Source organism: Ursus americanus, chromosome 18, assembly GCF_024610735.1.
Source record: "Ursus americanus isolate L20-20 chromosome 18, mUrsAme1.1.p, whole genome shotgun sequence".
In the NCBI taxonomy this organism is placed as follows: domain Eukaryota; kingdom Metazoa; phylum Chordata; class Mammalia; order Carnivora; family Ursidae; genus Ursus; species Ursus americanus.
In genome coordinates, this window is record NC_142144.1 from 58,607,467 (window position 1) to 58,619,627 (window position 12,161).

General features: G+C 41.6%; 1 protein-coding gene across 4 annotated transcripts in view; it reads right to left on the reverse strand.

Annotated features, from left to right (window-relative positions):
- Positions 1–12,161, reverse strand: part of KDM4C (lysine demethylase 4C) — a 436,152-nt gene that overhangs the window by 7,084 nt on the left and 416,907 nt on the right. For all 4 annotated transcript variants that reach the window (XM_045780262.2, XM_087869653.1, XM_087869652.1 and 1 more), the window contains one exon: positions 1,650–1,769. In XM_045780262.2, the coding sequence (XP_045636218.1) occupies positions 1,650–1,769 (120 nt within the window). The remainder of the gene's footprint in view (positions 1–1,649; positions 1,770–12,161) is intronic.

The window sequence follows — 12,161 nt, forward strand, 5'->3', positions numbered from 1 at the left end:
CTTACAAGGCTACTGTGAGGGTCAAAAAGTACACACACTTAGGATAGTTAGCACTGTGCAATAGGAATTTTTTTGGTTACATCTATTTGTATAAATGACTTTGCTTAGTCAATGATGAGATTGAATAATTAGGCACAAAACACAAAATGATCTCAAAAGGGCACTTGGCTTAATGAGGAATTTTAAACTACTTGTACTTGAGAGACAACTTTAATATTAGCCTTAACTTTTTCATTGAGTCTATAAATATGCTTATAGTTCTATGTTGATAGGCCATCATAAATTCAACTGAAGTTAACACACTGATTACGAATTAGCCTGAATTTCAGCATGTCCTCATTATGATACTTTTCATGTAGCTAATAGCTTTGCTACATGTAAGATGCTTCACTTTTGCACTTATTGTTTAATCAAATATAATTATTTCCTTTTGAATGATGTAGTAATGCTTCTTTCCTAGGAGTCTCCAGTATTATCATGATTTCTTATGATTTTTGCCTAATTCTGAACATTCTGATACAAAGAAGCTCCAGCAACTTAACACTATGACAAAGGGGAAAATAGCCTTTACACACACACATGCACACACATGTGTGGGAGCACACACACACACACACACACACACAATATGTGTATAAATGTCCTCCCCTCCCTACTTGCCTTGGGCTTTTCTAGACCTTAGAAAATGTTCGAGCTCCCTAAACCTCTCTGAACCCCTGCAATTACACTGCTCTAGTTCCTGGTGCAATGTCTTATAACGTACTCTTCCACTGAAGCCCGTCCTCCTTATCAGTCTTTGAACAATTTCTCTGCTGAAACGGCAGTCTTATCATTCTCAAGCTGTTTTTAACTTAACAGGCCTGAACCTTCTTACTTTTTCTTCTTTTACTTCAGTCTTCCTGTTTTTACTCTACTGCTTAGCTTGAGAACAGTGATTTCTGCCACCGTGTTACTGAAAGCACTACAAGGCACTGATCCTAATAAATGTGTTCCTTTTTAAAGCCTAAAGGAATATAAATGCACATGTGCCATCCATGTTGTTTTCCTTGTTAGAGTTTAACTCCTCATTTCTGACAGGGATAAAATATTTCTATTGTTTAATTGTGTATGTGCTATCTAGTAATATGTAGAGCTCCTTAGTGAACAGAATACTTATCCGATTGCTGTACTTTTAGTGAACTAAGCACTCCTTTAAGCTTAGGTGGCCACAACCGTGTCAATGCATAATTTAGGTTTGAGGAGACACCCAATGGGGGTATGTCGCTCAGACAAAAGCCACCCATTCAGGGGCTGCTGGCTGATGAAGGGCCATCATCGTCTTGGCTTACAGTGAGAGAAAGCAGCCAATTAGTCTCTCCCCTATGAGGTACACACAAGAAAGCAGTCTACATCCAGTTGCTTATCTTTGTGGCCCAACTAATATTCTTTACAATTAAACCACCCATCAAATGCTATTAGTTTCCCAGCATTGAACTTGATAATAAAACTCCACTATCTGGGTCCTTAGACACCAAATCTTTGCCTCCTTTACAAAATAACAGGTACTCCAAATTCCTATGGCTTATGGATCAGCAGCACAAGGGATATACACCTGCCCTCTGGCTTCTCCTGTCCATCTCAGCCAGCATCGCACAGAGGACAGCACTCACCTGGTACATGTGGGCAACATTTGATCCCAGATATTTTGCCCCATAGAGTTTGCCATCAGGCCACTTGACTTGGACAACTTCTCCCTCGGCAGGAGGGCCCAGTTTCACACAGTCTCGGCTCTGTGGAAGAAATAGAGACAGGCTTTTCAAGGCAAGTGTCTAAGTGACTGCATTTAGAACTTAGCAAGTGATGAACTCCTGGCAATTAAAAGGAGTTATTGCCTCTGTGTTTTATGGATTATGATCTTGCATGGGTGTTCAGGGGAAGAGATATGAGCCAAAGGAGTACTTAAAGATTCAGCCTACATCATAAAGTTGCAAAGGAGCCACCATAAGCCAAGCAGGAAAAAACCAGCAGCATTTACATTTGCTACTTGACAAAGAATCGTTCAGAGGGTAACTAAAATATGCGTGGAAACTCCTGTAGCTGAAGAAGAGACCAGCTTATTATTTACAACACCTGACATTTATGTAGCATTTTGCAGTTAACCAAATGCTTTAACATACAACTCATTTGATCCTCAATAATCACTCCACGAAGTAGGCAGAGATTATTAATTATCTCCATTTTATTGACAAGGAAACTGCGCCTGCAAGGGGGCTCCTTTAAGTTGTCAGAATCTCTGGAGGAGTGAAACTGAATAGGAGAATAAGAGCTGGGACACACAGGTGGAAATGGGGCCAGGGAGGAACAGAGTGAGGTCCAAGCCGGCAGGCTTCGACAAAACAGCAAGGGAAAAGGAAAGCAAGAAGCACCTGCAGTGCGGCAGGTGAGGCTGGGAGGGGTGTGTGCTGTTTAGCAGGCCTCTCGAGAAGGTCCTTGGACCTCCCTGGAGAGGCATGCTTCTGCCGGCCGCCCTTCTTCCTTCCACAGGCATCCCTGGTGGTACCCATAGCCAGTCTTTCCATTTCATGTCTTCTACTCAACAGTGCCTCCTCCCTAACAGAGTAGTTCAGAGTAAACCCTGTAGTCCATCCTGAAAGATGCCTTGTTTTTCGGTGGGGAAGGGAGGTAACGGGTCAAATAAAATGTTTTCACAGTTTGCAAACTCTTAAATTTGTACGTATTGGGTATGACATAGTAAAATTTTAATACAAATGAATTAAATACTTGACCTCTTTGGTAAATCTTTTGCACATTTAACAATTTGTGTTTTGCTAATACTGGTACTTTACTGATAAGGCCAATCTGACTGATCGAAATGCACATGACCAATCAAGCTATAAATGCTGACTGGGCACGGTTCTATGGTTTAAATGAGAGGCACACACAGGAAATATTTAGTTGTTTATGACTAGAAATCCACCGTCTATTACTTTTCAATATTAATATAAATTTTGCATTATAAAGAGTGGCCATTTTATTGTTGGGCTGGAGTATACACAAGAGGCTCAGCTATTCATTTTTCTCACTGCAGATTCCCTTCCATTTAAAGCTATGGGCAAAGAAAAAAGCTCTGGTGCTCAGAGGCTCTACAGAATTGACAGTCTGCATCTAACTTAGTTAAATAAAAAGAAGTTTCTCCTTGGCCTTTGTAGTACTTGACCTCTGGGCATGCAGAACTGAAAGGGTAGGCTGCGGAAATGTATTCCACATATGTCCCTGGGGTTACCATCTCACTTTGCATTTCCCTTCCAAAGATATACCTGGTACCAAGAACACTGGAGGGTACAGCTTCTCTACACATACTATCCAGTCTCCTAGGCTGGGAAGTTACATCAGCTCTGGGATAAATGAGCTCAAACCTGGAAGCTTTGGGGATGGGAGTAGGGAGCGGGGGCGGGGGGGGGGGGGAGGCGGCACAAGAGTGTATGTCTTCCCTCTCCCAAAGTTTTCTTCCATGTGGAGGAGCTCCACTGGGGTAATGTTCCTGGCTTCTTTTCCACTCTCATTCACCCACTCTTCCAAGAGAATAAGCAGTGACTTAATTTTGTTGTTGATTTCTGAAGGAGACGGCATTTTCTAAACTATGCACCACAGGGCCCTGGGGCACCCCAGCAAACTCACAGGGGCTCTGTGGGATATTTTCAGGGGGAACACAGTGACACTCGTCAGACACCAAGCTTACCACCACTATTCATAAGCTGTTTAGACCCAAGTTACTTAATAGATGGAACTGTGTAAAAAAGATGTGCTGGGATACCCAGGGCTGGGAGCCAGTAAAGTTTGGTAACTGTGGCTTTACTCCTCATGTTCCCTTTCTCTTTGCAGCCACCCTGTGGATAGAGAACTCAAGTTCTGCTCTGCTCCTTCCCTGGAGAGTAGCTGGCGGTGTCCTGCGCCTCTGTCACTAGGAGGCCTGTCTAATCCTCAGGTCCAGTATTAGGAACGCTGTTTGCCCACAGATATAAACCACACACTACAACATATACTTTATTAGTAATGAAGATCTTTTCAATCTCTAAATCCTGACTCCACTGTCTCTGTATATTGCTTTTCCTCAAGCAAGATAATTCTATTTATTGGGCCCTTCAATCCCAAGAGATGGAATTCAAGGCCTTGAGGGAACACAGAGGATGCACTCCCTATTTATTCACCCACCAAAAACAACTGCCAAGTAGGAGACTTGGTTCCTTACTTTTAGAGATCTAACCTTTGACAGAGATTTTCTAACCTTTAAAATAATTCTCCAAAACAAATCCTGACCTGAAATTTTAAGTACCCTATCACCAAAGGTGTGGCAATGGCCATGGAAATGTGGCCTAAGCAAAGTATGACTTGAGCAATTTATCATAAAAATATAGCTTTATTAATAAACTAAACACATGCAACTTTACCAAGTGAGAAACAATTTTTAAAAAAAAAGGTGTTTGAAAACGAAATGTCTGAGATGCAGATTGATATCTGTCTCACTGTCAATTTACCCTTTACTTACAAGTCTTGACTTGGCATTGAAAGTGTCTGACGTACAGCTCACTCTCTACCTAACTTTGCTCTGTATCAGTCACAAAAAGATCACTTCATACTCTTTCATGTCAAAATCTAGGAAGGGCACTTCATTTTGCTTTCTCAATCTTGCTTTCAGAACTCTCTCTCTTTTTTTAAAATAATTTTTATTTTGTTATATTAGTCACCATACAGTACGTCCCCAGTTTTTGATGCAATGTTCCATGATTCATTATTTGCGTATAACACCCAGTGCACCATGCAATACGTGCCCTCAATACCCATCACCAGTCTATCCCAATCCCCCACCCCCCTCCCCTCTGAAGCCCTCAGTTTGTTTCCCGGAGTCCACAGTCTCTCATGGTTCATCCCCCCTTCTGTTTACCCGCCCTCATTCTTCCCTTCCTTCTCCTACCGATCTTCCTATTTCTTATGTTCCATAAATGAGTGAAACCATATGATAAGTGTCTTTCTCTGCTTGACTTATTTCACTTAGCATTATCTCCTCCACTCCTGTCTATGTTGCTGCAAATGTTGGGTAACCGTTCCTTCTGATGGCTGAGTAATATTCCATTGTATATATGGACCACATCTTCTTTTTTTTTTATTATTATATTATGTTAGTCACCATACGGTACATCCCTAGTTTTCGATGTAAAGTTCCATGATTCATTACTTGCATATAACACCCAGTGCATCGTGCAATACGTGCTTTCCTTAATAACCATCACCAGTCTATCCCATTCCCTCACCCCCCTCCCCTCTGAAGCCCTCAGTTTGTTTCCCAGAGTCCATAGTCTCTCATGCTTCATTCCCCCTTCTGTTCCCCCCACCTTTCTTCTTCCCCTTCTTCTCCTACCGATCTTCCTAGTTCTTATGTTCCATAAATGAGTGAAAACATATGATAATTGTCTTTCTCTGCTTGACTTATTTTGCTTAGCATTATCTCCTCCAGTCCCGTCCATGTTGCAGCAAATGTTGAAAAATCGTTCTTTTTAATGGCTGAGTAATATTCCATTGTATATATGGACCACATCTTCTTAATCCAGTCATCTGTTGAAGGGCATCTCGGCTCCTTCCACGATTTAGCTATTGTGGACAATGCTGCTATGAACATTGGGGTGCATATGGCCCTTCTCTTCACTACGTCTGTCTATATCTTTGGGGTAAATACCCAGTAGTGCAATGGCTGGGTCATAGGGTAGCTCAATTTTCAACTTTTTAAGGGACCTCCACACTATTTTCCAAAGTGGCTGTACCAACTTGCATTCCCACCAACAGTGTAAGAGGGATCCCCTTTCTCCACAACCTCTCCAACATTTGAACTTGTGGGACTTCATCAAGATAAAAAGCTTCTGCACAGCCAAGGAAACAGTCAAAAAAACCTAGAGGCAGCCCACGGAATGGGAGAAAATATTTACAAATGACACTACAGATAAAAGACTAATATTCAAGATCTACAGAGAACTTCTCAAACTCAATACACGTGAAACAAATAATCAAATCAAAAAATGGGCAGAAGATATGAACAGACACTTTTCCAATGAAGACATACAAATGGCTAACAGACACATGAAAAAATGTTCAAAATCATTAGCCATCAGGGAAATTCAAATCAAAACCACACTGAGATACTGTAACCTTATGCCAGTTAGAATGGCAAAAATTGACAAGGCAAGAGACAACAAATCAGAACTCTTTTTTTTTCTTTATTCATAGTAGAAGAAGAATAAAGAAAAACAACCAACTATCTAACAACACAAAACTGTTCTGTGAATCTCCTTTCCTCATCCTCCACCAGGAGGCATCCCTCAGAGCCTTGATGGCCACCTTCTCATTCTCTGCCAGGTCAGTTAGATGGAAGTGGTTTTATTCTGATTTGCATATAACTTCATTTAGTATTATTCACTATTTACACTCCAGCTACTTTCCAAATGGATTCAAGGCAGCTCATAGTAAAACATTTAAAAATGTATTTCTGTAACATCTAGTTTCCCGCATAGAAAGATGATTTCAACTTACCAGCTGTCTCAAAATTTTGAGTTTGCCAGAAACTTTCTATGACTACATGGAGTAAAAAGCATTCAAACAGGAATGGAAGTAGAAGCACGTGGGCTGATGAAAAGAAGCTGAAAGGTTTGACATTGAGGTTTTCCTGGTCCCTCCAAAGCAGGAGTCTCCCAAATTGTCACAACCATTAATTGAGTATTTTTTACTGACCATCTGTGTGAGACACTGGAAGAGTGAATCATGTCCAGCTCCCCAAGCTAGGGACAGAGGGCATCTTGTCCACTCCTGGAGGCCTGTCACACTGAGCCCCATATCTGTATAGCGTGAGCTCCTCAGGGTCCTTGAAGGGAAATCCATGTGGAGTGTGAGTTTTGGCTGCCATGATCACTTCAACCAGAAAAGAACTTCTATTTGATTTATGGATTGAATAAGATTTACTGACTGAATAATCTGAGTAAGAGTTCATATTTTTTTAAAAAAAGTTTCTCTTAAAAATAAGAAGTCCGAAAAATAAAATCATGAGGGGATTTAGTTTGTGAAAAGCCCCAGGGAATGGTCTGCCCCCTCTTAAAGGCCTTCAGCTGGCTCACACCTTCCCGGGCTGTGCACAAGGAGCAGAGCTCCTTAAAGTGTGGTCCGAACCACAGAGGCACACATTAAAAATGAGGATTCCAGCCTCTGTCCCCCCATAGCTCTATGTGACCCAGGTGATGTTTTTAAAGCATTCTCATATTCGAGGTCTTTTAAAGGATGTAAAGGGTGTAAGATGCTAAAGAGGTCTTTCCCAATGCAGTTCTTAGTGTGCTGTTGGAGCAAGTAAACACCTTTGCTGGAAAATTATATGCATTAAAACCTTGACTAATGCATTTTTCTCAGTTGCTGTCTAGACCCTCAGAAGCAGTTTGGCTTCACCTGACACAAATGGCTGTTTACCATTTGCTGTACTGCCTCCAGGGATGTGTAAACTCCCCTAAAACCTGCCAGAGCCCTGTCCACCGGGACACTGGTGTCTGGAGCTGCCGGGAGGCCTGGAGCTAGAGTACTAAACAGATGATGTGAAAATTAGGGACAGAAATCATAATCACAGTCAAGAGCAGGCTCCTGGCTATGATTAAAGGGCTCTGATGAAAGGACTGAGATGGGTCATCAACCCAGGCAAGAGCGCGGTGTCGTATCATACCGCTGCCAAAGTCAGGGCTGACTCCCGTGCTTGCTCCACCAGCTACAGAGAAAAGCCCGACCGCCAGACTGGTTATTTGAATTCTGAAGTCACTGTGTTCTTGGAACTCTTACCGGGCCTTTGCAAGGACGTCTATAAGCGGCTGTGCTTGAATGTTGCCTGTTTTGCCACGTTCCCCCTGACCCATCCCCACCTCTACTCCTAACAAGTATAAACAACAGAGCAGGCAACCCCGTCTCTCAGTCCGGCTGTAGCACAGGAAGACATGGTACTTGAACTCCCGGTGGTTAATCGGCCTATAGTTTGGGACTTCTGACAGTCCCCCTTGGGGAAAATGCTTAAGTGACCGGGAGCAAACTGATACCAGCAGCTGTTGGCATTTTGAGGGCTAATCACCTGCTCATTAATGGACTCTGGCAGGGATTAACAAGACTGACTGATAGCCATGTACTAATTGTACTAGCCATCTATCATTTGTTTGGCTGCCCAGCATCTGAACCCTCATCTCCCCTTCAGAGTCTCAGCGGGAGGCAGAACTGGCCTGCCATGACAGACACTGGAAAATGCCAGAGACTCCCTTACCCAGCTTCCCTGGCAGCAGACATGGATGGGGGCCTGGCCAACTGGCTGCACCTGCTCAGAACGTAGACCCTGTGACAGAGATGCAGAGAAGCAGCAGAGGGGAAAATGCTTTCTGAGGGCAGCAGTGACAGCCATAACAGCAGCCTCCACGCACCAAAGGCAGAGCCCGGGGCCAGGCTGACCACACAAGGGGAAGCAGCTGTGTCCTTCCTGGACTGGGTCTGTGGCCTGGTCCTGCCCATGTTCCGGCTGAGCAGCCTCCCTTGTTTTCGTCAGTTCTCTGACCTTGTTCTTTTGCATTCCTGGACAGTCTGTGGGCTTCCTAATAACTTTCCACTAAATTTCTTTAGTGCTTCAATCAGTTACAGTCACTTTTTGTTGCTTACAACTGACAACCCTAAATGATAAGTAACTGCTGGTTTGGGTGATGGCAGATCCCTCCTCTCACAAAGTAGAGATGACACCTTTCATTTAATGGTGGAATATAAAACTGGAGGGCTTCCCAGACCACCCAATCCTCATTTGAGGTGTTTACGAGGATAGCCATATTTCAAAAAGGAAAAGAACGTATTCACAGCACCACCTTCCTAATCACAAGGCTTGGCCTTAGGTCATTTGTGACTGTCCCCAAGTTTTCATTAAACACCACAATCTGAAGATGTACTCTCTTTAGGGATATCCACAGAATGTATCCCAGGCCAGAAAGGTAAGTCACCAAGTATCCTGATCAATGGTAGGCTCTCAGGGGACTCTTTTACAGGGAATGAACCATATTTGGAAGGATTAAATCCTGGACTATTTGTTAAATAGAAGTCATATTTAACATCACCCTTCATGTGGAGATAACAAAGACAGAAACATTTAATATTATTTTCCTTAATAAGTCTTTGCTCTGAGCATCTACTGTAAATTCAGTAGGGGAAATTACAGAATTTTTAAAGATAGAAAAAACAAAAACAACCCATATTTCCATCACCTAGAAGAAAATGCTATTACCACCCTGTCAGAATGGCTAAAATAAAAAACACAAGAAACAACAGGTGTTGGTAAGGATGTGGAAAAAAAGGAAACCTCACACACTGTTGGTGGGATGCAAACTGGTGCAGCCACTGTGGGAAACAGTATGGAGGGTCCTCAGAAAGTTAAAAATAGAGCTATTCCCATATGATCCAGTAATCAAATTACTGGGAATTTACCCAAAGAATATGTAAACACTAATTCAAGAGGATATATGTACCCTCTGATGTTTACACCAGCATTATTTATAATAGCCAAATTATGGAAGCAGCCCAAGTGTCCACTGACTGATGAATGGCTAAAGAGGCAGAATATACACACAATGGAATATTATTCATCTATAAAAAAGAATGAAATCTCGCCATTTGCAACATGGATGGAGCCAGAGAGTATAATGCTAAGAAAAAACAAAAAACAAAAAACGAGAAACAGACATTACCATATGATTTCACTCATATGTGGAATTTAAGAAATAAATAAACAAAGGAAAAAAGATTAACCAAGAAACAGACTCTTAACTATAGAGAGCAAACTGATGGTGACCAGAGGGGAGGTGGGTGGGGGGTGGGTGGAATAAGTGAAGGGGATTAAGAATATACTTATCATGATGAGCACTTAGTAATGTACAGAACTGAATCACACTACATCGTATACCTGAAACTAATTTAACACCATATATTAAATATACTGGAATGAAAATTTTTTTAAAAAGTAAATACTGTGTTACCATTTGGATTTATCTCTATGATTCTATGTGTTTTTTTTTTAAAGACCCTCCTGTACATACATAATTTTTTTTTCACAGATACAAACTTTATTTTCTTTCACATAGAGCACAACTGAGCTCTCCAAAGAGGCAGACAAGGCTGCCTTTTGTGAAGAGCTCAGTACTGCAGCTCTTGCCATTTTCCTTCACTCATTCCACAGCATTTGGAGGGAAAAGGTCTTCCTTTTTATTGTGATAAAATAGACATAATATAAATTTTACTATTTTAATTATTTTTAAGTACACATTTTGGTGGCTTTATGTACCTTCACAATGTAGTACAACCATCACCACCCTCCTCTCCAGAAATGTTTCATCATCCCAAACTAAAACTCTATATCCATTAAACACTAACTCCCCATTCCCCCCTACCCCCAGCCCCTGGCAACCTCTACTTTACTTTCTGTCTCTAGGAACTTCACTATTTCTAAGTACTTCATTATAAGTGAAATCATATAATATTTGTCCATTTGTGTACATTTGTAATTTTGTGCCTTGCCATTTATTGCCTATAATTACATTATGAATATCTTCTTAAAAACTCCATTTTACTGGCTGAATACATCCAACATTATGGCTCTTCCACAATTAATTTAACCACTCTCCCACTCTAAGACATATAGGTCATTCCAATTTTCTCCTATCATCTATAATGCTATTGTATATTTTTCTCCATGAATCTTTGTCCAAATTCCTGACTATATTCTTAGAGTAGAGTTCTGGAACAGGAGTAAGTTGGTAAAAAGGTATATAAACTATTTATAAAGTTAATTTCATTAAGCTTTGAAAAATTCAACACCAGACTCATTTCTCTAGTGCAATAAATCTTAACCGCCACAGAAAATTCTCATTCAGTCAATCTAAGGTACGGTCCAAGCTAAATGCACTCTCGAACAATCCGGTGCTTGGCCAGGTTGATGATCACTGCTCGAGATTATCTCCAGAACACACTATACCGTCTACGTATAAAGAAAAAACTAATTTCAAGCTGCTTCCTTTGCATGTAGCTTTTCTACAGTTAGAGACATGTAACATACCTGAAAGAAAACTTGGAATACCCCTGCACCAAGGTATCTTATCTGTGTTCCGTCCTAGTTATAAAACACTGTCCCTGCAGCCTGTGGGATAATGGATTCAAGCCAACCTGCTTCCACACTGACACTCATCACTCAGGGAAAACTCCAATGCTGATGTCCAGCTTTCCTTTTTAATAGTTTTTTCTTTTGTAAGGGAAACACAAACACCATTTCTCTACCCCCCAAGATGCTCTGGTTGTCTCTGTTAAGCTGGGGCAATGCCTCTTTGTTCCCTCAAACACCTAGATTCTTTCCCAGCAGTCACACTTCGCCAATGCCCTGACACTTAACCACACCTGTCTTCTAAAACATAGTGTCTTCTCCATAGAGAGGAAAAAAACACCACCACTGACACATATTTGGTGAATTCCTGAGGGCCAAGTTTAGCACACACTTTCCCTTTTGCCGAAAGCCAAGAATGGATACGATGCTCCTCGGTAAAAACACTGAGGTGCCAGAGATGGGGGTTGTTTTATGTTTAGAAATGTTAACACAGCATTAAGCCTCAGACAATATATTTCCAAAAGAAGTCACACTATCAGAAATAGGTGAGATTCTGGCAAGCAAAGGCTTTAAAAGGCACAGAAAATACAATACACTTTGTCTTGTAAATTATCTTTCTAGTTCTTTTAAGTGATACAGCATAGCTGACCCAACAGCAAGGGCATATAAGAGAGGGACACGGAGACAGTTAATGGTGGTGGCTCTGAAATACCAACAAGGGGTTCTCGGCATTCTTGGGACTGGAGAGGATTAATGGAACTGAAAGGCTCATTCACTTTCCAACTACCCACCTTTGAGAGAGACCCACCCCATTTCCCAGCCTTTTCTCCCTCCCTCTGGCATATACTCTCCTCTGCGCCTGGTCCTGAGCTCAGCACTGGGAAAACAGAGACAAAAAGAGTCCTTCTGAAGTCCTTTCTCTCAAATCCAGTTGGGGACTCAAATATTTCCATGAATATCTACAATACGAGGTACTGTAAATAATAATAGG